This window comes from Trachurus japonicus, chromosome 1, assembly GCF_045865225.1.
Source record: "Trachurus japonicus isolate A0001 chromosome 1, Traja_1.0".
Classification (NCBI taxonomy): domain Eukaryota; kingdom Metazoa; phylum Chordata; class Actinopteri; order Carangiformes; family Carangidae; genus Trachurus; species Trachurus japonicus.
In genome coordinates this window covers 19,961,037-19,987,941 of record NC_140907.1, presented here as the reverse complement: position 1 = coordinate 19,987,941, position 26,905 = coordinate 19,961,037, and the positions used below count along the sequence as shown (strand labels likewise).

The following is a 26,905-nucleotide window of genomic DNA, read 5'->3' as shown; positions in this document are numbered from 1 at the left end:
GATTTTGTCTTCTTAGACACACCACAAACTACAGTACCATCACAAATGAGGGCTAAAGGTCAACTTAAAACAGTGACTTACAAAATGCAAATGCTGGCACAACCTACACAGAAAGGAATATTTTGTATTTCAATGTCTGCTATGATTCAAATTCAAATTGTTTTCATTCTTGAAATAACGGAGTCCAGATAGTTTGTTCTTCACTTCAAAGCCACAGGAGAAGAAGCTGCTACACCAGGGTTGCCAGGTCTGTGGTTTTCCCACAGAATTGGAATATTTTTTTAATGGTTGCGGGGGGTAAAGAATTATGTCTGCACATTTGGCTAGGGCAGACCTATTGCATACACATGATATTAATAATGTATAATGCTTCTGAATAAAGATTCATATTTTGAATGACAAATGTTTATACCCAAATGTTAAACTGACTCTGAGCCATATCAGCATATCCCCACAGATGCCAATGCTCTGCTGTATGACGTCACTGCAGCAGATAACCAATCACAGCATCACCTGCACCAGTGCCCACCACCTGCCTGAAATAAGCTAAACAAAGCTAAACAGCCTCCTTATGTATTTAATGTAAAAATGTCTGAGCTGAAGTAAGGTATTCCATATGTTTTAAGTTCTCATAATATACTGTAAATTACAGAAGGCATTTTTAGGATCTATAGGTGAAAGAACGGGGGAAAACTGCCTTTAATGTGTATATTTTGCAATTATAGCAATGCTGTGGGATTTCAGAGCAATGTAGGCCTATATGGGTTTTTATGGGCATATTTTGGAATTGGGTGGGTTTTGGGCTGGTTCTGAGTTGCTGTTTGGCTGCTTTTACCCATGGATGTAATTGATCCATGCTTTTACCTCACAGGCCTGGCAACCCCGTTCTACACAGGGAAGTGAAAGTTTTCAAATTGTACAATGAGAGCCTAAAACAATGCAGAGCAGGGACAAATTTGCTATTTTCATAATCCCAGCTCGGTAACTATCACAAAAGATAAAATGCAGTTGAGGCAAATGGGCATGGTTGATTTTGGACCTCTTAATATCACATGCAAATAAAATACAGTAGTTGGATTCATCCTCTGACCATAAACACCTCTCAGGATAGACCAACAGACCAACATGGGCTCAACAACGCATTCAAGGGGATGCAGAGTGTGTTTAGGACACAAGCAACCCTCCACATGTGTGTAAAATGGTTATTTGCTACATTATCAATTATAGTATGACCTCCAGATCTTGTCCTGATTAAATGTCTTTGAAATGTAGTTGCCATGTTCCCATTTTGTAATGCAGGCTTTGTAGTTTTTAAGACTAGTGTCAGTGTCTTTCTTGGACAAAGCCATCATATTATAGATTAATTGTTTTCCAACAAATATTTGGTGGGGTGTCCAAAACTAGTGTCAAATGCCCTATTCACCCCAAGGGTTTGGGGTACAGCAGGTGGCTGTTTCTAAATCCATAAACCAAAAACAAAAAGCAAAGTGTTTCCAGTGCACATTTATTGTCAGCCAATTACAAATCCAACAAACTAATCCCTAATGTAGAAACACAAGTTCGTAGTAGATCAACAGTCTTTTCTAACCTACCCAAACATTTTCAGCAATTTCACCCATGTACAAAAAATATACATTCAAGTGTTGATGGATTCACTTTCACTGGCTCAATTTTCATCTCCAATCCTCCAAGTACAATGTAAAGACAATGCACATGTAATCTTTGTCAGAGCAACCTGATCATAAAAACTGGAGTTACTGCATAACATTACTCTGGTACATTAGTTATTTAAAATGTGTGAACAGCAATTCAGTGACTTAAAACAATAAAATTGCTCCTCTGCAGTACACACATTTAAAAGTTAATGTCTTCAGTGTGATATCTACATGTATGTCTTTACTGTAACTGTGCTGGGGGCAAAATTACAGTGGCATTATTTGAATTACCTACATCCCATATGTGCCTGCCATAAATACATTTTCAAAGAAATCCATAAAAAGACAATGCAAGAATTCCTGATTTCAAACAAAATGTCAAACTGAAATGACTTAAATATTCACAGGAATGTAAACATTGCATGTGTTGTTAAAAAAAAAAAACATTCACCAATTTTTCCCTCTATCGGCCGATCCCTGCTTGAGGCTGAGGTGTGATAGATGTCCCTGAATGCAACGAATCCTCTTTGAGTGACAATAACCTGCCCATAAGAATGAAGAGTTGCTCCTGGATAGTTTGTGGTGTCTTTACCAACTGGAGTCAAAAACCCTCTTGCACATGTTTGAGTTTTCTTGGTGAAGAGGGAATTCAGTGCCAGGGACCAGCTGCTTCTTGCTTTTACGTGTTGCGACACTCTTCCCCGATGACAGGCTGTCGTATTTGGTCAGGTGTTCGCTGAAAAAGGGACATTTAGAATAGAAAGTTAAGGTTTTATTTAAGTTGTTCCAATGATGATAATGAATCTAATCCTCACGGGGAGGGTCTTAAAGTACCTGAAGGGGAAGGTAGTTTTGTCCATCTGTATGCACACCAGGAAGGGATAATTAGAGAACTGGACAGTGGTGATGAAGTCCAGTGACGCCTCCGTTTCAAAGCTAACCTCCAGACCTGTTCTCATGAAATCCATGTCCACGGTAACGTTACCAGTCACCACCAGTGCTCCCCTGAAACCAGAAGAAAGTAAAATACAGCTTTGAATGTGTTCAACAGACAATACTAAAGAAAAGAAAATGCACATGTTTCAATCTCACATATAAAACTACATTTTATACCAACAAACCTTTTATCGATATATTTAATCACATCTGAAATGCTACTGCTGTGCATTTTATTGATAAAATAAAATGTATGTTTATAAGATTATTTCCACATCTTATAAACATACGGGTGTTAATTTGTTCGTGCGATAAGTTCACATTAATTCGCACATAAAGCCAAGATGAGGTCAAGAGGTGGAAAATATCTAACATGATAATGACTGGCCATTATTTTCTTCACATACATTTCAGAGTGCAGTGTGGTTGAATATATCTTAGCCACTTTCGAAAAGAATAAAGAAATGCTGTTTTTAAACCCTCTATAATGCAACAATTACAAGGTAACTTGTAGCACAACCATTGCTAGGGTTACCTACAGTTTGATGTACTTGTGTCCCAGGTATCCCGAAATTACGACACATGGTACCTTTCAGCCAATCAGTGATGGTTATTTTCCTCAGTCTTGGAACAACTACTGTGGTATATGGCCCTTGCCATGTTTTTATGTCAGTGGCTCAAACGCACAGCAAAGTTCAGGCACTAACAAGTAGAGAGTTTAACCACCATGTTACAACTTCTGCTCCTCAAGTCAAAGTCTGTGCCAACCAGTTGAAAATCCAACCTCTGTAACTTTGCCCATGGAGACATGCCTTGGCAGAGATGCCAGTGTGGTTTGTTCTGCTTCTATAGATAGCCTGCCCGTCTATTATCAGAGTCGGAGAGCTACAACTATGCTGATCCATTCACCTGCCTCTGCCATTCCCCGGCACACATGGGTCAAACCAACCTTAAGTCCAGACCAGAATTGTTGACCAAAAACCAAGTGAATAAGATGAAGAATCACTCAAAACATCCAGATTTGAAACTTCAGATGAATATGCAACCCTTCTCCGGGAAAATCACCCCGTATTTGAATGTTAAAAACAAAAGCTGTGGCATTTCTGTTTAAACCCTGTTTCATCACACGCTGACTGACACTGACGTGATGATGTGGTCCATTTTCAGCCGCTTGTGTTGTGCATAGACTGTAATGTTTTAAAATAGAGAACCAGACAGAGCTGACGTCATATCCACACAAGCCTAGAAATGAGACAGGCGTGAGGCACAATACTGGGGCACGTCCAGCGCCACTGGAACAAGTGAATCAGACAGTACTTATAGCCTTTCTAAAGTTCACATGAATCCAACATCAACAGGAATCTAATTGCGGCACGAACTTCTATAACAACTTTCCCTTCGGTCACAAAGGTTGTTTTCTAAGAATCGTCTGTCTATCACAAAGGCTTTTGCCCTCCAAGTGTGTTACATCATACTGTACATACAGTACTTTACAATCGTACCCAGTGAGATAATATATCATACAACGGTCATACGTGACTGTGTGACCCAAATACACGGCACATAACATGAGGTTAAAGGTTAGCTGCTTATTTTATGGTCTCTGGATTGTACCTGTTGTTGACACTGGTCTTGGATTCTCTGTACCACAGACTGATCTCCATGCCTCCAGAAATATCAATGGCCAACCCTCCCTGAAACTCTGCACTCGCCTTCAGACCAGACTGCAGCTGGATGACCTGCAGAAACAAAGAGCAGAGACAAAAACACATGGAGGACTTGATTGTGGCTCAGTCCAGTTTTTTTTTTACAGTGATAATTATGATTCATACAAATGTGAGTCAGTCCCACACGTACCATCAAGTTCACTAGCTCACAAACAGCATATTATGAACCCATGATCTAGAATATTCCCCTACAAATGTATGTACAAATGCATTTGACCAAACAAACTAGTCCAACTGTTGCTGCCAGTTGCCTGACTTAACTACTGGCTCTCACCCATTTTTACACAGAACTTCAGCTTTAAACACTAAAATGCTCTTTAGTTAAAGCTTCTAACCTCAGAATGATCAGTCAGCAGGATGAGACCCTTCACCACGTTCATGGGCTCCCCGCTCATGCTGAACATCTTGGACATGAGGTCACTGTAACCCTTGAAGAAAGTGACAGGCCTCAGCTGGACGTCGAACAACAGGGCGGACATCCCAGCAAATGAGTCCAGGTCTCCCTCTCCCTCGTCAGGTGTAGCAGCAATTAGTGTCTCCAGCCCCTGGGCCTCAATCGCCACCTGAAAGACACAAAGAACAACGACACTTCAACATGACAATTCTTAGTTCTTATTATTGTATACTTTCTAATCACCCGTGACATTTCTTTACCTGCAGTCCATGCAGTGTTGCTTCTTTACTAGCACCGTAAATGTTCATGTTGCTTCTCCTCAGGATCCCAGACCCTGAATACAGGATGTCCAAACTGTACGTGGAGGTCACATCAGCCGATCCTGTAGGGAGAAGATTGTTTGTTTTTTTTGTTAATTCACATTAATTCACATTCTAAATTGTCACCTGTGTTGCAGTGATGTTAATCATCTCTGGAGGACTCCACATTAAACCAATGTGTGCTGCAAAAGTCAAAAACTCTCAATACTCCTTTTCACATTTTACCTCAGATTGTGAAATTTCTACTTTTTTATAAGCTTAAAGATGACTGTTGATTACTTACGTGCCATAAATCCTGAGAAAGAAGACGATGAGCCAACTTTCGCAAACCGGTTGTAGTTATGGGAAATCATGTCCTTCATAGCTTTGCGTATGACATTGCTGAAAATTTCAGAAAATCATTTTATAGTACAAGGTTTCATTCCTGTGTAAAATCTTTAAATGTTCTCTTTCATAATAGAAAAATTAAAGGTTGTAATCTGTGTTGTTCCACTGGAGGACCCATCACACACCTGGCAGGCATTTGGAAGCGGAGGATGTCCTGGATCTTAGACAGCATGTACTTGTTCATTTCGTGGGGCAGGTTTCCAATGGACAGCAGCAGATTCTTGACCTCCATGTACGAAGGGTCGCTGCTGAGGATGACGTCAGCGGCGGCAGCTCTCACGTTCTTCTCGTAGATCCGTCGGTTCTGGTGGTAAACCCTGTTCACTGTCCTTTTTACCTATAGGAGATGTAGTGTTTAAGTTAAATGCTAAATACATCGAAATAAAGTTCACATCCAACACTCATCATCTCAAAGAAGATGTGATGTTTAAACGGCTTACCTCATTGGTCATGAGCTTGACATCGTATCTCTGCAGAGCGGAGAGGGCAATAGTGCTGTAAGCTCCAACCTCTGATTCCGCATATTTGGTAAAGATGGGAATGGCCTCAGGGAGCAGGGAGTTTTTAAGAGCCAGAAGATACATCTGGACCTCTGACTCCACCTGTGTGCTGGCAGGACCCTCTAATATCATCTTCTTCACCTTCTCCACTGTCTGAGAGGAGCAGGAAACCACCAGTCAGCTCTTGGATTCATTCAAATATGATTGAGACTGTAATGTAGAAAGGCTTTGAGGCTTACTGGTAGGTTGCATCCTCCTTTCTGACACAGTTTTTGAATCAGGGCTCCCATAATGATCACCACAGACTCTTTGATTTCAATGCTGCCGATCTTTCCCTTAGAAATATCCTGGAGAGGAAACAATTATTAAAATGTATTGTATGCTGGCATACAATTCAAGTATACAATGACTGTTTTTTCTTACATATTACATATACCGGTAGATATATTGGGGGAATGTAGTGAATTTTATTCCTCTATTTGACTGACTACAGAAAATAGATGTTTTCACTGATTAACAACATGAATAGATTGCATTGGCCTCATACTTCCAGTATGAACACTGTCAGTTTTGTTATTCGTTCATGACAACAACATGGCACTTACCACCAGAGCCTGGAGCATCCTCTCATTTGGATGTGAAGAAAAGCCACATGCATAGAGGAATCTCTCTTGCAGGACCAAACCTTTGGCATCAGTGAAATTCAGGAAGTTGAGCATAGCGTCCAGAGATGCAGCAGTCTGGGAGGAGGTCACAGCATCCACCACCTGAGGTCTGATTGCAGCAGAAAGAGGTTAAACCGAGCGACATAATCCTCTTGGATTCTGACATTTGAAATCTTACAAGTTACACTTATTCAAGGAACAGTGAATTGATTGTGTCAGCAGGAGGTAAATAAGATGTAGAAGAAGAGGAGGAGCTTGTTTACAGAGATGTCTTGCTGGCGCTCTTCAGCACTTGGAGGATCTCGTCCTTGGACGCCTTCCTAATGCTCTGGATGAGGGCCAGGAAGCTGCGAGGAGCCACGGCTTTGGACAGGGTCTGTGGCTCCAGCTGCTTCTGGAGGAGCTGCCAATGTTCAAAAAGCTGAGAGGAAGACCACAGAGGAGGGGGATTAGGAGACAGGCAGGCAATAGTTACAGTACAAAAATATACAATATCTGATTACTAACAGTGCTGTCTGGGGGTAATTCTGCAATAATGACTTCTACAGATGATCTTGGAACCTTTTCTTGTTCAGACAATCGGCCTAAAGGGACTGAAATTTTAATTGTACTGATTCAATAAATTATTTAAATGCAACATGCTTCTTCTTCTCGCTCCTCCAAAGTAGGTATAACAACACATCCATAAATTGTATAATTCTCTCTTTTTTTGTTTCTCAGTGTCTTATGCATAATAAAGTATGATAAGAATCTAAATTATATGAAAAAAGGGTTCTCATACATTTTCTTGTTTTGAGATTATTCTTGTTTATTGCGACTTCGTTGTAAATTGTTGTTGTTTGGTTCATCATTCCTATCTGTAATAGTGGTACTGCTAAAAAAACACATAGACCAGACCAGTCAAGAGAATCTGGCTCAACAAGAAATTTGTAAAAAAAAAACTTATTTTAAGGAGGGGAAAAAGGCAAACACCCAAACTGCCCCTTATAAAAATCTCCTCCCATTCAATTAACCTTTGTCTTCAAATAAACTGGTTCATACACCTTTGTGGTCCTCCTAAAACCTGAGGAAATTAGCTCCAAGATCCACTAAGAGCGCCTGCTAAGTGTGGGTCAGTCTGCGTCACAATGACGCCTGTAGCCTGGTGACAAAGCAGAACTGTGTCTGTGTATGAATATGAAAAAACGTGGTTACTCACTGATGGACATCCCTTGCACTGGGTTTTGACCTTCTCAGCAACAATACCAACAGCTGCCAGTTTGGCATCAATTGACTTGACAACTCCAGCAACATCCTTCCCAGCAGCCTCCAGTGGACCGGCCTCTGTGCCTTTCAATTTGAGGCTTTGCCTGAGAAGAAGGGAAATAAAGATGTAAAGTGTGCTTACATTACAATACACACGACACCACAGGTTTATATTTTCCTCAGTTGTTTACCTGGATATGACTTTAGCTGCAACAGTTCTGCGAGCGTTAACAGCCAGAAAATGCACTTCCTTAGCCACGGCCGAGCTGATGAAACCGTCCTCTAGTGTGAATACTGTAACAGAACTGGACTTGCTGTTCACACCCAAGACCTGTAGGGTGGGGGGATATTGAGAAGTGACGTTAGTGACTCTGTGACGTTCATATTTTAGCACGGTGCGTTGGTGAGTGTGGTGCTGACTGACCTGACTGTGTGTGGTGAATCCAGTCTCCACAGTCTGACACGTATCCAGAATCTTGGTTCTTGTCACTTCACCTTTTACTGCTTTGTACTCGACTTTGCACCTTCCAGAGACATCGTTCTGTTTAAAGACACAAGTCAAGTTGTCACATGTGGTAAATTAAGAAAAAACATATCCAGAAATGTGACGGAAGAGCGTATAGCGTCATTTACCTCTATAACCTTCCCTGTGTTGAGCTGCACTTGCAGTAAACTGGCCACTCCTCGTTTAAGGTTCTTGATGGTTGCAGGCTCAGCCCAGTAGGAATAAAATGCTTTTGCCTACAGCAGATGTGTGAAAAGAAAACAACATGTTAGACAGTATTTTATGCTTCCAAACAATGGTAGAGAGAGCAGCTACGTGCTGCAACTCACAAAGGCTTCAGGGTGTCAGCTTTCCCTGCACACTTGTGCACCGACACATGTGAGTACAGTCATGACATCATAGGATATTCACATTACATATAAAAATATCACATATTCTTTGAAGTGCAGATCAAAAACAGAACAGAAAGTCTTTGGTATTTAGATTTACACATTGCACTTATATCTGAGAGTTGTTTTTTGCTTGTTTTGTTTTTTTAAATCTAATGATACAGGCTATGAACTAATATTGTTTTCAGTATAACCATTTAAAGTTCATAACAAATGAAAGTAATGCGACTGTTCAAACTGCTTTATTAAAGTAGGGTAACTTATTACTTCTTTTTTTTTTGTAATTTTTTTTTTTTTTGATTTTCTGGAATTTGTTTACCCCACAAGAATATAGCACATGTACATGTTATTTCAATGTACACAGTCGTCTTCAAAACGGTAACTTATTATTTTTGATTACTTATTCATTACTCATCAGTATCATTCATTTAGTCTGGCAGAAATTTCACAACCTAATGACCCCTCTGAGTTAATATTTAATGAGCACACGAAGCTGAATTAATCCAACACCTCATCAAATATCTGACTCATGCTGTCTGCAGATATAACAAGGCAGCCGGCAGAAGCAGCACAGTGAATGTTATATTGAAACACTAAAATCAATACAGTCAGATGAAACTCTTATGTAAATGCATACATTTGGATTTATAACCGAAGTTTAATGACAGTTTCTTGCAGATGAAGCAGATTTCAGATCATTGGTTTGTATTTTTAATCCTGTTACAAGTGTCTCCTCAACACTGATCATGGGTCATGTGACTGTATGGGTCGGGCTTTACAGTAAAATTACCCCATTGTCTTCTAAATACACAACCCTGTGTCCTGATCATGAGAGTGGAAAGCAGTAGATTACATCATCCTACACTGTCTCCTACAGTATACAGTATGTAATTTATTTGTGGCGCTCAACCACAATATCAGATAGGACCACCATAAATAGACAGTTCAGTGCTACTGTGTGTGTTTTTTCCTGCCACAGCCTGCCATCAGTATAAATAACCCAACAACATCAAGGGAGACACTGATCTATCAGGTTTCACTCGCACCGGCTCCTCAACTTTACTCAAACCTCCACCAACATTTATCCAGTGTCTACAAAGTCTACACAGAAAGCAGGATATACCGGTAATACACTCAGTAAGATGTTGCATATGCACATTTTGTATTCAAAACATCAAACAGTGTAGAAAGATCTGCTAGCAGCGAGAAGTTTCTTCAGCAATGTTTAGCCATAAAACAACATCATATCAGTCTTTGAATGAGACATCTTACAATCAGCTTACTATTACTCCATATGTGCACTATTTGATCATGTAAAGTGATAGTAACATGATAACAGAGAATGAGTTTGGCTCAGGCTCAATCATCTTCACAGCTAGTATGAGTCTTATCCAGCAGCCTGGAGCCATCCTGTAAACCAGGCTCCGTCAGTCACTCTTTGACCCTCGGAACCTGTGACCTTTGCCCACACACACACACGCATACACACACACATACACACATCGGTCTGGTATTTCCCCTGCCAGCATCATCACTCCAGAAAAATGGACGTAAGGTCGTTACTTCTAAGAAGACAACAGTGGAGCGCAGCGGGTACAATGCTGACTTCCTAATGCTACTTACGTCAGCAGCTCTCACTTGTTTCAGACTCATTGACACATTTCATAGGAATGTTTTCCGACAGCTGTTACCTGGAGTGAATATAATCATGTTTATCATATTCACCATTTCTGCTATAAGGTGTTTTATTTTGACAGGATACTGGAGCTATTTTACTTTTATCCATATTGTTTGATACAAAAGTATTTTGATATGCACATGGCATTGTCATTGCTCTTACCTTTCCATTTCTAAGATGCACCAAGAAAGGTTTAGTCAGCGCTGCTAATTTGGTTTTCCCCAAAACACTCTCAGTTGTTGATCCATGGAGGACGTTCTTCTTCTCCGGTCGACTGGACGCAGGCTCGATCTTCACATTCGAGATCTGTTAAGGAGAAGTTGAGTCATTTCAACAGAGGCCTGCAGTCCCTTTATTTACAGCTGATTTATTTTTGTGCGCTGTCAACACATGGCAGCATACAGACTTAAGTATCAGTTTTGTCAAAGGTGTATTTGTAGTCAGACATGTTATATGCGCAATCCGATCTTAAAATCCCCTTTATTAAAAGTTTATGGACTACATGGCGTCATGTCAGTGGGCCAACATACCGCCAGGCGAATCAGCTGGTCATCCTTGCTGCTGGGATCTCTCCACACCAGGTTGACGTCAACATCGCTTGTGATCCTGTAGCCGGCACTGCCCTCTCTTGACCCCCTGGCCCTGTCCACCAGCACCTCGGTGGTGTAGCTGAATTTGTACAGCTGGTTGTTGTTCAGCCGGGGTCCAGCAGCACCTGAAGAAACACAGAACACACAGCTGCTGAGTAAACACGGTCAGAGATCCATTACAAGAATCTGCTATTATCACAGTGTGTGGTGTGTAGATAGATACCGTGGGTCGGTCTGTACAGAATTATTCTTCCCTTGCACATGTGTTGGCAAAAAGAAACACTTTCCACAGGGTTATGCTTTCGGTTACTAGCATCTGATAATGTATACATTAGATTTCAGTTTTTCAAGAGCAGTTTTCTATCAGGTTTCATTTCATGTCAGCACCTTACAATGTGAACATTACAGTAACTAGTAGTGCCTTAACATTTAAAACAGATATCCGTCACAACAGCCATTTCTGTTTTGTTTTCTGATATGAAAACAGTTGTTAGTTCATTTAATCTCTAGATTCTTAGACTTGAGAGTTACTGGAGGACAATAACTAAACGCTGAAGGAAGAGTTCAACTAATTTTAGTAGAACCTGTGAGACAATCTATTAATTTAACTGCAATATTATTAATGACGGTTATTCTGACCAGCAGGGATGATGTCAGTGTTGCGGTGGATGAAGTCTAACCCTCAGACCTGAGAGCTTTGTAATTTGAATAATTTTTATTGTAAAGTTTACTTTCAAACTATCATAAGACAAGACAGGACTATATTCATAAAAGGTGAGTGATCAACATCATAATTTGTCAACAAAGACACCAGGTCTGAACGTACTATTTCAGTTTGATATGAAAGCTGAACATCCATGCAACAAATTGCTCTTCTAACTTTCTCCTCTTCAGAAATCTTATAGATCCTCTCAGGATATCACTGAGGTGATTCAATCAGCAGCCATTTAACCGGGTGTGTTCAACGTGAGAGAAGATAAAAATCTCTCCTCTGCTCTATTAATGATGAGCTTTCTGTTAGATATGACATCAGGCCACGCGGGACGACTGACTGACGTGTCAGTATTTGATTTCATCTCAGGGCCACTCAGAAACCTGGAGCTAAATTTCACTGATAAAAACATGTGGGTCACTTTGTCTTTTGTCGACATGTTTGAGGAACCATCCTGCCACCCAGATATATCCTAGTTTTTGTTTCAGTGGTATTGTTGACCGATGTTACACAGCAGCTCTGAGTGAAGCGAGTCCAACAGGACTCTGATGTCCAGGGCTGTCATTCATTCATTCTTGACAATGAAATCCTTCAAGAATGAGGGATTTCATTGTCAGTGGTTGACGCCAAAAACAAAAGCAAAAACAAAGTATGAATAATGATCAGTTAGTCTGCAGTTTGTTATTGAGCCTCCTAAGAACAGGAAAGTGACATTTTGATCAACAAGCCAAACCCAGCTGAGACATTTCTACCAGTTCAGTTGATTTAGATCCATTCCAGTGTCACTGATTCATTCAGTGCTTTCAACATCCTAGCTACATCTACACACAGAAAAAAATAAAAGTCACATCCACTCACCTTTGGCAGAAGTTGAGACAAAGGAGGCTGTGCAAAGCAACAACACCACAAGAGTTACCATGGTGTGTCCTGTGTGCAGCCAGATGAAGCAGAAAACAGAGGCAGAGGCTGAGGTAGCTCTACTGGGCCAGAAAGAAAAGCAAAGCGAGTCCGAGCTTCTCCTGCAGTGTTTTAGAGAGGGCAGACTCCAAACTCCACACTCAGGTACTAAGTACGAGATAACCAGCTGATCATTAACCAGCAGCACTGATTTGACAGGAGTTCTGCTATCGGCAGCTGCAGCCAGGAGCCCTCCTTTAATACACCCGGAGTACAAACATGTGATCGATCAATCAATGGGATGGGATTAACTGATTGATTCAATCCATCAACCGAAAAGTGAGACTTGATGTCTGGAGTTTAGGTTTCCAGTGAACTAACCCAACGTCAAACACAGACAACAGCGGTATATATAAATATACAGACGTATATTTACCAGGAGAAGGCAGAGCACCGACGTCTTCATGTTTAACACTTTTCACCTCATTCCTCCTCAGATGAACAGTCCGCTCTTTGTCGCACTGGTCGGAGGAAGTGGGCCGTGTGTGTGTGTGTGTGTGTGTGTGTGTGTGTGTGTGTGTGTGTGTGTGTGTGTGTGTGTGTGTGTGTGTGTGTGTGTGTGTGTGTGTGCGTGCGTGTGTGCGTGTGCGTGTGTGTAACCAGTAGATCCAGCTCCAGTTACAGCCTCCGAGGAGGAGCAGAGGTCTGGAGGCTGCAGCCAGCCTCACCCTCGTGTTGCACAAGTTCAATATTTCAGTAAACTCTTGCAAAAAAAAAAAAAAAAAAACCTTTAAAAAAACTATGAAAGCTGTTTTAAACTCACACAGTCGCTATAATTCACATTCACATTGTTATTTGAAAGGTGTATCTAATCATCATATGAATGGGCGAGGCCTGATTAAAGCTCCCATCGACTTATCAAGTATCATCAACTGCCTCTTACCTTTCAGGTGAAGACGTCTTCAATCATTTTCAACAGTAGGACCAGCACAACTACTTCACACCTACTCATGTTTATAGTGTTTTTGGTATGCCATTTCTTGTCTTTAGTATTTATTCTATTTTTATTGTGATGCTGCTGAGTAAGCTAGTGTGTATTGATGCCAAACCTAATTTCATTGCATAGAAATATGCAATGACAATAAATGATCTCTCTCTCTATGTTTCTACAAATAGCCTACAGTTTGAAAACACAAAACTACACCTACACCTACTATTTGCTTTCTCATTTTATTTTATGTGGATCCACATAAAAGTGGGTCCACAAATGAATCAGATCAAATAAAGTCTTGCACATATTGAGCTTTAAAAATCTGCTAACATTGTATTGACCCATACTTATTTACCCACTGTTTTCACCAGTGCCTGTTTATCTTTCACCAGGATTATGTAAAAAAAAAAAAAAAAAAAAAAAAAAAAGAAGAAGAAGAAGAAGAAAGTGCTGCACTGAACACAGTGAAGGGATGGGACATCATGGGCCTGGGTTTAACCCATTAAATCTTGGAGTAGAGATGGATCATTCATATAATTCTGTTCAACATTGGCTGTGAGGTCTAGATTCTCTAAATGCCCTCCCACTTCTTCTTTAATGTGTACATTTAGCAGAAACACGTAGCAGTACATCAGATTTTTAGTCCTTGGTTCGTGACTCACAAGTCACAAGGAAAACAGGCTGTGGTCCATGACGCACTGCGAAAGCTTGTACCGGCTCAGACCAGGTGTAGATTTATGAATACAAACCAGATAGCGGTCAGATTAAAGCACATTTTTACAACAAGATTCAGTTTGTCAAATGTGTTTCAGATGTACAAACAAGTACTGCTGTAACTGAAGTATGAAAGTAGTATGAAGTAAGTTAATACAGCAGTTACGGTTCATAATTCTGATGTGTTTTGTACATTTATCTTAATCTGAAGAGTGCCAAATAAATGGTGAGCTAATGACTAAAGAGTAGAAGTGTGAAGTAGGATAAAGAGTAGAAATAACTCAAGCAAAAACAAACACCTTACACTTATCAAACACCTTACACCTATCTATCATGTGAGATTATTATACAGAAAAAAAGGAACATTTTTACTTTTTTTTTTATCCACAAAAAGTGACAGTAACACCAGATCCACTGAGAGTGAAGTGATCTGAGCAGCCAGTGGGTGTCAGTGTTTGTCTGTGCTGAAAACAGACACAAGGGCACTTCAAATGTGACTTCATAGAGTATTTGTCTCTGCAGGTTCAGTGTCCCTCCAACACACACACATGGACAAGCTCCTTATCTGATGATTCCCTCACTGTCCAGACGCTGGACGTCTCTAGGAAGCTGCTCTGTCAGTAGATAATAGATCTGATGTTAACATCCAGCTTCAGCTTCTCCAGCATTCAGTATCTGTTGCACTTCATCTTAAACTGATAAGGTACCAAGAAGCACAGTGTGTCATGACCTATGGCACACTGAGGAACTAACAATGAAATAGATTCACCTTTTCCACTATTTTGTGAGATTATATTCCTGATAATTATCTGTGGAAAACTGAATGAAAAATCAATAAAGCAAATCACAGAACAGAATATAAAGTAATCAACAAAACAATGGCAATGCAAAAATGAATTGATACAGTAAATCTCCATACAGAAATATGAACACCTAGAGAATAATCTTTATTATATTATGAAGATCAAAGCAAATTAGTATTGAATTGAAGAGTTAGTGAGCGAGGTTGAGAGGAGGGTTGATTATTTCAGTATAGTACTGAGCGCTGTCATTCTCTATGGAGTCAAGGAAAGGGCCGGAAGTAACACTGAGCATCTGTCCAAGGTTCAGATCAGAGGTTTGCAAGCAAACCCTGATAACAGCTGACAGATACACTTATCAAAGTCAGCTATCTTAATCGCAAATTATCCCTGATGTGTTGAAAGAAATTTGTGTGTGTGTGTGTGTGTGTGTGTGTGTGTGTGTGTGTGATCCTTGTTGCTGTGGCTCCCTCCTCTCTGACCATGGTGTAATGACAGCACCTCAGTCTCATCAACACATGACCATTAGGGAACAGAAACGGTCTGATGTGCAGAGAGACAAAGCCATGTTTTCACTTCTGTTGTGGCACCATTTTGTGACACGTTGTGTGTTGTACCAGTCTACACTCAATAAACCATCATCCACACATCCATTAGCTGTACCACTTATCCATGCAGGGTCACAGGGCAGCTGGAGCCAATGAAAAGTTGACATGGAGTGAGGGCAAGGTTCACCTGGGCCTATGACAAGGCCGACATGGAGAAAAACAACTATGCACTCACATTCACACACAATTATCCTAATATGCATGTGGTTGGACTGTAGGAATAAGAGGGAATAAAACCACACACACAGGGGTACACCCTGGACACACACACACACATTGACATTCATACATTACAGGCACAACACCAAACTCCCATGTTATCAGAGACTTTGCTATTATATAAAAAAAATCTAAATCTGAAACCTCTCATTTATAAAAGCAACGAGACTCTTTGCCACACTATGGTCAGGGGCATTTTGTTTGCTTAAATGACAGAATCCACCTGTTCCCAATTTTTCTGAATTTGGACATGGTTTAGAAAGAAACACACCAGTGTGGATAAGGCCCCACAGTTCTCACTGTAGGTCAGGGCAAAAAACAAAACCATGATGTCTGAAGAGCTCTGTGTAAACCTGATTCATGGTGAGGAGTAGATCAGAGCAACAGTGTCAAACTGAGGCTTTAAGTTCCCACGAGAAGAGGAGCTTCAGTGACTGTGAAATGGAAGAAGTCTGAAATAACCTGGTCTCCTCCAGGATGAGTAACCAGGTAACATGAGCCCTGGTCCGGGAGGAGATCCAAAACCAACAGTCAATCCAACAGAGCTTCAGAAGAGCTCTACGGAGATGGGAAACCTGCCAGGTCCGCCATCTTAGTGAAAGTCACCATCTTGGCCTTAACGGCAGAATCTTTATGACAGAATCCACTTTGAGTTAAAGAGTCGGAAGCAGGGAGGGAGACTGCTCTCCTCATCCTTTGGTTTCTGGACCTGTGTCTGATGTCCATCATCTGTCACTGGCTCTGAAAAAACATCTCAGTTGATATAATGAGAAGATGTAGTGTTAAATGAGAAAATGTGGCAAATAAGCATGCAAAGACAAAAGTGTACAAAGAATCACATTTATTAAGATATATATTTACAACTCATCACAATCCAGTTATTTACAAGAATGAGAAGTACAGAGGAAACAAGAGTTATAATTCAGAAGTATGAAGAAATTACAAGTATGGCACTGAGTGGTAAGAAAAAGTGTGATCAGTAAACACCAACAATCATATGAAGCTCTGAGAGGGGAAAAAAAGGATATTTGACACCGTGGTCGTGTTATACATTTATAACAAGACTTCAAACTGCTGACGTACATTGTTTAACATTTTGTGTCACCTGCTGCAGGTTCACCTTGATTTAATGTGAAAAGGCTGCAATTACTTCCGTGCTCAGCTGTCCTGTTACAGGCCGACTGTAAATTATTTATATATATATATGTATATATGCACCCAGGTAATGTCTGGAGATATAATGTATAAATTGTATCTTAGTTCCCAAGTTTGCATTAGAAATAATGCTGGTGAGAGAGCTGGAGAGCTCCGAGTTCAAGTACAATATGTATGTAGGCTATAAATTCTGTGAGGTCAGGTGCCATTAGGAGGTAACAGCATTGCCTTTTCACTATGAGCCTTGGAAATAGCATGTTACCTAATTTTCCATAAAACTGACAGGTCAAAACAGACAAAAAACAAAAAGATATCTCATCAGTTACGCAGATTTTTTATCAAAGAAACACATTGGCAAAGGAGGAAAGTGAATGAACGAACACTGACTGACAGTAATTGTAAAGGTAATGTGCAAGGAACGGCACAAACAGACTGATTCTGGATCAATTCATGATGAAGCTTGAATGAATTCTGGAGCACCATGAAGTTACAGATGCAATTTGTTAAGTGTTTTTTTTGTTTGTTTGTTTTTTAGGGAAAGTGCCCCATCCAGTGGCTGCTGTTTGACTAATGTAACAGTCAATTGTGACAATAGCTAAGAGTGGCTGCAATGAGCTTCATCTCCCTCTTACATTTAAAGTGCTTAAGGCTGAGTTTTTTTTTTTTGATTAACATGCCGCATCTTCTGGTTTCCTTCACGATTTCTTTAAATGTCAACGGCAAACTCAAACCAACTGCAGCATATTCACATTTCCCTTCATAATCCTACTATATCCTCCTCAGCCCAACAAACTGAATGTATCTGTGTGATATGAGTGTGATCATCATCTCACATATGGAAATAAATTCAAAGTCAATTCTCTGTAGCTTTAACGTTGATCTCATTAAACATTCAACAAAGTGCTAACCAGCCGATTCGTTCTAAACTAGTGTCTATTTTACAAATATCTTAAAATACTTAACAATAATGAAATACAGTTAGGAGAGCCAATGTCCTATCAATAGACAATAGGCATGCAGTGCATTTCCAGAATCAATCACTCCAGTTTTCTACACCACCTTTACATGCAGTGTTGAAAAACTGCAGCTGTGAGACGATAAAATCGCGGCCCTTTTATAAATGCAGCGCCACCTCAGAGAAAACAACAAATTACCTTCATTACGTCCTGCTCAAAAGTTAAGACCCCCCTCCCCCCTTCATCACAGGCTGCACTGGGTGTCACTTTGTGAGCCACTTTACCATCATACCTGCCTATACTGCATTTGTTTCATTTGTATTGTATGAGCTACAGTACATTTCAGAGGTTGTTCTTCATTTAAAAATCGGGCCACAAATAACTCTAAAAAATAACTCTAAATTCTATTATGTACATTTGAATGAGACTCTTGGTTCTGGACACGTTAACTAACTGATTCATTTATTTCCCTTCATTGCTGGTATCCAGACTGCAGAGTCCTGCAGAAACACACAAACAAACAAACAAATAAAATAAAAAAACATTTTAGTGCAAAAAACAATCCACAGGGGAGGGAGGGGGATCAATAGTTTTTACTGCAATGTAAATGATAAAATCAAATAGTGCTTACCTGGTACATCCTTCCTGCCTTTGGAGACTCAGCGGAGGTCTTAGGTAAACAAACTGCACAGAAAGGAGCAGAGCAGATTAAAAAAGCAAGTGCAATAAAAATCAAGACATAAAATGCACAAATACATGACAGCACCTGCTAACAGCTCTTTTGATGCTGTGCTGAAGTTAAGAGGAGGTTTAAGTGTATTAACCCTGACTGAGGCCACAAGCACCAGCCTCATAGTGAAAATAGATCCAAATACATTTCACAATATTATCACCTGACAGTTGAGAAATGATTGTTCCCACAGTGTTGATACTGCACTGACACTTACCAACTCTCTCTCACAGCTTCGATGTCACTCACGAGATTCTGTGCCAAACAGATGCCAAAAATCTGAAACGAGGGACAAGAAAAAACAAGTCAGGGTCATGACAAGTGGACACTGGACAGAGATTAGTACACCAGTAACACTGCTCCTCACCTGTAGTAATGCAATCCCAATGAAGATGCCTGCTACCACTGTCAGGTTATCTTGAAGCCACTTCTCAAACTGAGGGACACAACCTTTGATGTAGATGAAAGTCCGCTGCTCAGAGTCCTGAACGAGCATTGACAAAAGACACCAGTGAATATTATTCTTTCTTTCTTTTCTTTGTTTTAATAATTGTAACTTTGCAACATGTTACAACTGTTTAAAATCCCCTAACTACTGTTACTCACACACTCATCTTAGTGTGTTTCTCCTCTGGCTCATTATCATAGTTTCACTTGGCCTTTTCCCCGAGACTTAAAGTCAAGAAAACAAACGCAGCTTTTTCCTTACATTATGCTGCTGTGGACCGAGGCTGGGGCTAATGATGGGGGGAGGGGTCTCACTTCCCATTGCATTGCTGCAGCATGAGTAATACTGCACGAGCCAGAGGAGAGCTGATGGAGAGCCAGCTGCTGCAGTTTGGGGAGTGAGGGGTTGGGAAACAAACTGAAAGAGGAATATTGTGCCCAGGGCGGAGAAACTGATGATCTCACACAGATTTATAAACCTGCGTGAGGAAGAATAAACAGGAGCCATGTCCACTCTTCACGCAGATTTAAAGCCTCAGCTCCGCTTTCAATTAAGGTCTGAGTCTCTGTTTTCGGTGGAAGTTAACTCACCGTTTTTGCTCTGATGTCGTATCCGCACTGAGTGTTGATGACGTCCTCCTGTGGTGAGAAGGAGACACTTTAGGCTGATACATTCACAAAAAGTAAAGTTCAGATATTTAGATGATGATGCTTTTTTTCCAACTTGAACTTAATTTTCTTTTTCATTGTACCATTATGATGATTCTGTTACTCTCGCCAAGCAGGAGCTCTGCTGTATCACTACTCTAATGGGGGTGTCCCGTCTCCCGTGGGGATGTATACCGGACTAAATCTGCGGATCTGCTCAAGAGCTGTAGACCTGAAACTCAACACTCGTATCTGAATCAGATTTAGCTCATAAGAATGAGATGTCACTAGGCAACATTTCGACGTGAACACACCCTGAAACAACTGGAGAATAAATAACACAACCACATGCTGGTCTTTTAAATTTAATTACTTGGTTTGTGTGGTGAAAAAACTTTAATAATCACGAATAACAAGTGTACCTTAAGGGGCTTAAAAATCTGTTCAACATTATAACACCTTCTGTCCTCAAAGTCTCAGATCACACAGAGGAAAAACTCCCCAAAGAAAACAAAGAACTCCTGTGTGCAGCTAAAGTATGACATAGCTAACTGCACAAAAAGACATGAAGGCATTATTATTGAGTAAGCTCTTGTAAAAAAAAACAAAAAAAAACATCTGTACAAGCATTTATAGGAAATTACAAAGACTTTTTCATAAAATTAGACATTAATGGCCCGAGGTAGGTAGTTAAAAAAAAAAAAATCAATTCTATCCTTTGAAATATGCATAATTTTAATAGTCAGCAGTCAGACACCTGAAACACTGTAGTCTGCTCATGAAGACATGTGATTTGACTTGAACTTGGCCTCAAGGACTTAAAGGCAAGCCAGTGTTATTTAGGGCATTTAATTACTTGGAAACTCAATGCACCCTGAGAATATACTAAAATACAAGAAAGAAACACTTCTGTGTTAAGTCCTCGTGTGTTCAACTCTCAAAGTCTCGGCCTGAAAATACTTTGTGTTGTGCTGTTTGACAAAAAAGGTCAGAGTGCTCAGCACAACTGATAACCTCTGGGAGCACTGTGTGATTCAACTGTCTAATTCTGTTGATGCTAATTGTCCTGAAGTGTTGCTCTGAGAGAGGACGACCTTACTGAACTGCACATCCTTTGGTCAGCAAATTAAAAAAAAGCACTCTTGTGTAACTTTCATTAAAGGGAACGGGTCTGTTTTACAGCAGCAGAGCGTCGCCATTTCTTTAAATACAGAGCAATGTTTTTCTTTTTTCTTGGTCAAGGTAACTCCTCCCAGCTGCTTCCAGACTGTACTGCACTGTGCTGTGCTGTGCTGACAGAGTCTGAGAGGACTAAACACTGAGGCCTGGACGTCCTGTTGGAAGTCAGCCACAGGAGTCGATCGGCCGGACTTCTGGAGGACACAGATAACCAGGATATCTGTCGCAGGGAGGACCGTCACCATTTCCTCTCTGACTGCTAGCAATATAAAGATTTCAACTCTAAGACACAAAAACACTAAATGACACATGGACTGGTTACAACTCACCATAAAAGGGAGTGAAGGGGCTTTAGAGGTAGAAATACTTGTCTCTCAACTTCCAGTCACTGGAGTCTAGTCTTCATCCAGTCTTTTATCTTTTATATAGTTCTTACCATGCACTTATACTGTGATTTTATGCTATAGCTCCACTTTCACATTCGTTGGTGCTCTTACACTGCACACTAGGCTGGCTTTGTAGTGTGTAGTGTACTGTACTGCCTCATTTGTGTTTATTTTATTTAAAGTATCTATCTATCTATCTATCTATCTATCTATCTATCTATCTATCTATCTATCTATCTATCTATCTATCTATCTATCTATCTATCTATCTATCTATCTATCTATCTATCTACAACTCACCACCATAAACCATAAAAGGGAGTGAAGGGGCTTTAGAGGTAGAAATACTTGTCTCTCAACTTCCAGTCACTGGTCCACATTGTATCGTTAACAAGATTAATATAAACTTATGATAACCATGTGATGTGTAGTTTTGCTTCCTGTGTATCTGTGAATTCAGTTCTCTTTGTATATTTTCATGATGAAAAAATGTTATGAAGCTCAGGTCTTAAATATGAGACCCCCAGAGCTTGTTTGATTTCTTCTCATACTACATTGTCCATTATTTTTTTTTACAATCTATAATTATGTCACCATATTATATAATGATGCCTACAATGATGCCTGTCCAGTCTGAAAGAGGGATCTCTCTCCTATTGCTATTCAGGAGGTTTAGGGGGGGTTTTTGGGGAGTTTTTTCTTCGTCCAGTTCAGGAGTCTAAAAACAGCTTGTGCTGTCATGCTGTTCTGATTTTTGAGACCATTCAGACACATTTGTGATGTGTAATATTTGGGTATATAAACAGGGCGACACAGTGATGAAGTTCTTAGTGCTGTTGCCTGGAAGGAAGAAGCTTCTGGGTTCTACGTGCTATGTCAGCTGGGACTGGATGGATGGATGGATGGATGGATGGATGGATGGATGGATGGATGGATGGATGGATGGATGGATGGATGGATGGATGGATGGATGGATGGATGGATGGATGGATGGATGGACATATAAAATAAATTCTACTTGACATACCGCTGGATCTTTGGTGCAGCAGGAAAAGGGAACTCCACATTTCTCTCGACTCGGGTTCGAATCAGTGCAGTTGAAGTAGATGTTCAAATTCCAGTCATCAGCTCCAAAAGCTCCACAACACTCCCACTATAAGGTCACACAGACGACCACACCTCACATATAAGGTAACAACAGAAACGAACAATCAAGATTCTCACAAAATAACACAAGAGTTCTCACATATTCCTGGGTGAAGTCTATCAGGTTCTGCAGGTCAATGTCGTCCCTGTATGCCCGGATGTTGTTGTTAATAAAAAAGTTGAGCTGGTCCTTGATCCAGTCTTTGAAGACAAAAGCCAGGACTCCTGCAGTCAGCTCCAGGAAGAAGATGATCCCCAGGAACACTGAGAACTGACAACACACAGACGGTTCTTAGGATTTAGCAAAATATTATTCAGAAATCAATGAAGAGAGACACATCTCCGACGGAGGCTTTGGGAAACGTACAAACTTGAGCAGGAAAGAGTTTTCTCGCAAAGCCCCAATGCAACCAGCGAATCCAAGGATGAACATGACACCACCCACGACAAGGAAGAGCCAGACGGGGTCGAAACCTCCCAGGTCCGTGATGGACGAGATGTTAGAGAGGACACCCTGGAGAGGAGGCAGCAGAGGACAACAGGAAGTTGTTAGGAAGATTTATTAGAGGAAATAGTCAAAGCATCCACTGTTCTTATTATACTGTAGGTGAGTAAAATTATTTCTCTTAAGCAATGGAATAAGTTTAGTACATTTCTACAGTATTAGCAGCTTATGAATGGATGAGAAGACTGCTGACACTGGTCCATATCAATGACAACTGTTATCAATTAGGATTTGGTATAGGAAGGTATTATTGGGGGGGGGGCTCTTGCCTAAGGCCTCCAGAGTGTCTAGAACCACCCCTGCTCACCTCGTAGGGAACATCACGTCATATGGACCTGGTTCTACCCACAGCCGACATACTGTAGGTTCAAGTCCTTTGCTGGCTCTTTGAAAAGTGTCATCGTCTCTATCTCTCTCTTGTTTCCTGCCTTACTTTTACAGTTTTTTTTCTGAATTGAGGCATAAATGCTCAGAAATATCTCTTTGTGCTAAACTAAGCTTACTGCAGCATGATATTTCAGCAGCACCTGGGGGGAGTTTCTTCAAATTGGGACAAATGTCCACTCAGACTCAAAGATGACGTGAGGAGGGCGAGGTCAAGGTGATCTCATGTCTACGGTGATTTTTATTCATTTCTGGTTCACTGTGACTCACAAAAGACATCTTTGGCCGTTTGGAAACTCTTTGAGTTTTACAGCATTGGTCATTCAAAACAAGACGTTTGAAGACCGTGAGGAACATTCTTCACTTTTTTATGACATGTTATTTACCAGAGAGTTGCCAAAATAATCAGCAGATGAATACAAAAAATTAAGTTGCAGCTGTTTGTGAAGGACAAAGCAGCAACTTTCATCTGATTAGAGTGTCTGTTCCCTCTATTGCCCCAGTACTGAAGAGGACACCATGAATGAATCTGTAAAAATGCAACAGATACATTCAGTCCATTGTTCAGAGGGGTGTCTCAGCAGAAAGCACCACATTCCTTTCTGATTCAGTAAAGCCACTGCTTCCATTTTCTGCTTTCTTTCTATGGGCGTAAACAGTTAAGTGGTGAATGTGAATGATCTGCTTAGTTGAAAAATTATTTGCAGATGTCCATCAAGAAGAAGATTCACACAAATTAATGAGTGCATGGGGATATTTACCTTCTCGCTCCATGCCCACAACCCAATGCCCAGGAAGGCCACTCCCAAGAACTGGAAGAGGTGAAGAAGAGAGAGACATGAGCGATGAGAGAGCAGGATCATCACGTGGTGACTACAGTCTGTAGTCATCACACAAAAGCAAAGAGAAAGAAGCCACAGAGAGATTTTCCTGGCTGTGGTCCATTTCTAAATATTTCTCATCTCAGTTTGCAGTATCAGCAGGAGACTCCCACATTAGAGACATCTTCAAACAGCTTGAGCACATTATGACAGCACAGGGAGCTGAACTCCTTTAAACTCAAGGTGATCAGAGAGATTCTGCAAAAAGTGAGGTGCTCTGGACATCTAAACACACAAAGCTCCTGCACATTTAAAAGACAAAGATAAACAGTGTCCTGTCTATTCAGAACCACAATGCAATGGAGCCATTTTGGCTTTTCATTTTGAAATTTACCACAGGACTTGACTCTAACTCTAACAGGAATAATTACTGGTTATATTTTGTAATTCATCTGTCACTTATAACAGTGGTTAAAAAAGAAAGATTTTGCTTTAAAATTACAGGATGTCAGAAGATATTGACATGACAGGTCTCCATGGCAACAGGACAAAGCTATCTGAAGACTGTGAGGCGACACTTAGGTGACTTAATTTGGTCCTAGACATAATAAAATATATTCTTCCTAATAAGATTGATAATAATATCAAAAATAAAACCGACTAAACCATCATGAAGTTGATGCTCTTAAGTGAACAGCTGTTGACTCAACTTTGTTTATTAACCCATGAATCATATTTAAGAATTTATCCACAAATTGGATGAAGAGCACTTTGCAGATGAACTCTCACAGGTGATTGAAGCAGATGTTTCTGCCACAGACATGAATGGTGAAGGAAGCAGTGATGGTGTGGCTGACTGATGACCTCTGTGTGGCCTGACAGGTGACCTTTACCTTTAGCTTTACACAGTCCATGAACATAGTGGCACCACTACACAGGTGTTCTTATAGCAAATCAATAAACTCACGTGTGTAGTCAAGTATTTAATTTATTGGATTATTCAAACTAACACTGCACATATCCACCCAGCCCCCCCTCACTATTGTTTTGCTAAAAGTAGCTAATTGTAGCAAAACAATACTTTAATACAAACAATACTATATTCAATCATTTTTTTGTACTTTGTAGGCTAAAACACTTAAGAGATTTAACTAAAATAATTTCAAATTTTACAAAATTGGTAAAACAATCATTATTGCAACAATAGGTGCAGCCCCAATCAGGCCTTATATATTTGAGTGCTACAACAAACAATTAAAATTTTGACCATTGTGTGTTTATGTGCTTATGTGAATCCTAAATCATTATTCTATCTAATTTAATGTAAGACCTACAGGGAGAAGAAGTAAAAGTGGATTCACATAGGGACCGGGAACCAAGAAATGTTTTATGTTTTGAGGAGGAAAATGGATTTTGGGGAAAAAAAGAACACTTGTCAAAATAGCTATTGCTTACTTTTGTTTTCAGTCAACTTCAGCTCTTCATAACCCACAAATAAGATGTTATTTTATTGTAACAAAACACATTGCATTTACATGAGATTACAAAAGCTAGCTATCACTGCCAGCACCTTTAGGAAACAGATCTTAGTGACCAGAAGAATTGAACTTGGTAACTGGAGCCCAGAGTGGGACTGATGTCCAGACCACAGGAGATGGAGATGACCTGTGGATGAAGACAACTGATCTGAGAGCAGTCTGCACCGCCTCCACCCAAAACTCCACTGGCATGACACAACACAACAACAACACACAATGAACATATCCTCACATGAACAGTCGTACGATGCTGTCGGGGTGCTCAGATCTGAGGCTGACAACGACAACAAACACAAACACACACAGCAGCTGACAGAGGGAGCAAGTGCACAGAGGGCAGCAGCCGCACTGCAGGGACGGAGCCACCGTCAAAACCACAAGGACAAATAGTGAACACGCACACACACACACACACACACACACACACACACACACACACACACACACACACACACACACACACACACACACACACACACACGAGTATGCACAAAGGCCTCGGCTCTGACAGAAGCAGACCTTAAAGCTGCTGCTGGTGGAGAACAACAACATGTCATCATGTCAGTGTGTGGAGCTGAGGACCAGGATCAGGCCGGAGGAGGAAGACTCACCCAGAAGATGATGTTGAAGCCGAAGATGAAGTATTTGATGCAGCAGCTCACCTCGTGAGCCTTAAAATGTTTTCCTGACATCATCTTCTCCACTCAGACACACGAATCACATCTACGCTGCCTGTGAGTCTGTCTGTGTGTCTGTATGTGTGTTTGACAGCCTGCTGAGGAGAGAAACACCCTTTTTTTTTTTATTCTTAGGGCTCGAACAGACGCGCCGCCGTCCGTTGCTTCAGCGTGTCGGGTCAAACATGATGCTGAAGGTCCGCGGCACGAGGAACAGCTGGAGCTTTGATCCGTCCGCAAAGGTGCAAAGCTCAAATAATCATTAATCCTCTGGAGTCAAACAGATTCAAGGCGATGGTTTTCTATCTGAACCATAATCTAGACATGGCTGTTTTCTGACTGACGGCTGTGAGAGCCAATGGGAGTTAGAGGAGGCGGGACTTCCTCCAGCAGAGGACCCC

At 40.7% G+C, this 26,905-nt stretch overlaps 2 protein-coding genes across 3 annotated transcripts; both read right to left on the bottom strand.

Annotated features, from left to right (window-relative positions):
* Nucleotides 1-1,485: 1,485 nt before the first annotated feature.
* Nucleotides 1,486-12,707, bottom strand: mttp (microsomal triglyceride transfer protein). The gene is made up of 18 exons (XM_085778848.1): nucleotides 12,562-12,707; nucleotides 10,932-11,116; nucleotides 10,564-10,707; nucleotides 8,463-8,570; nucleotides 8,254-8,370; nucleotides 8,021-8,160; nucleotides 7,783-7,933; nucleotides 6,848-7,005; nucleotides 6,525-6,693; nucleotides 6,159-6,266; nucleotides 5,860-6,072; nucleotides 5,545-5,756; nucleotides 5,316-5,413; nucleotides 4,973-5,094; nucleotides 4,654-4,881; nucleotides 4,206-4,330; nucleotides 2,490-2,660; nucleotides 1,486-2,391 (listed from the first exon to the last, which is right to left on the bottom strand). The coding sequence occupies exons 1-18, from the start codon at nucleotides 12,620-12,622 to the stop codon at nucleotides 2,244-2,246; spliced, it is 2,658 nt and encodes an 885-aa protein (XP_085634974.1). The 5' UTR covers nucleotides 12,623-12,707; the 3' UTR covers nucleotides 1,486-2,243.
* Nucleotides 12,708-16,758: 4,051 nt separating this feature from the next.
* Nucleotides 16,759-26,824, bottom strand: LOC146991797 (tetraspanin-5). Of its 2 annotated transcripts, XM_085778716.1 has the most exons (10): nucleotides 26,439-26,824; nucleotides 24,230-24,280; nucleotides 22,947-23,093; nucleotides 22,680-22,850; nucleotides 22,461-22,586; nucleotides 19,812-19,859; nucleotides 19,141-19,257; nucleotides 18,991-19,052; nucleotides 18,675-18,727; nucleotides 16,759-18,543 (listed from the first exon to the last, which is right to left on the bottom strand). In XM_085778716.1, the coding sequence occupies exons 1-9, from the start codon at nucleotides 26,520-26,522 to the stop codon at nucleotides 18,715-18,717; spliced, it is 819 nt and encodes a 272-aa protein (XP_085634842.1). In that variant the 5' UTR covers nucleotides 26,523-26,824; the 3' UTR covers nucleotides 16,759-18,543; nucleotides 18,675-18,714. The 2 variants fall into 2 exon arrangements, with proteins under 2 accessions (XP_085634842.1, XP_085634851.1); XM_085778725.1 differs by lacking the exons at nucleotides 16,759-18,543; nucleotides 18,675-18,727 and having other exon boundaries at nucleotides 18,987-19,052.
* Nucleotides 26,825-26,905: the final 81 nt, after the last annotated feature.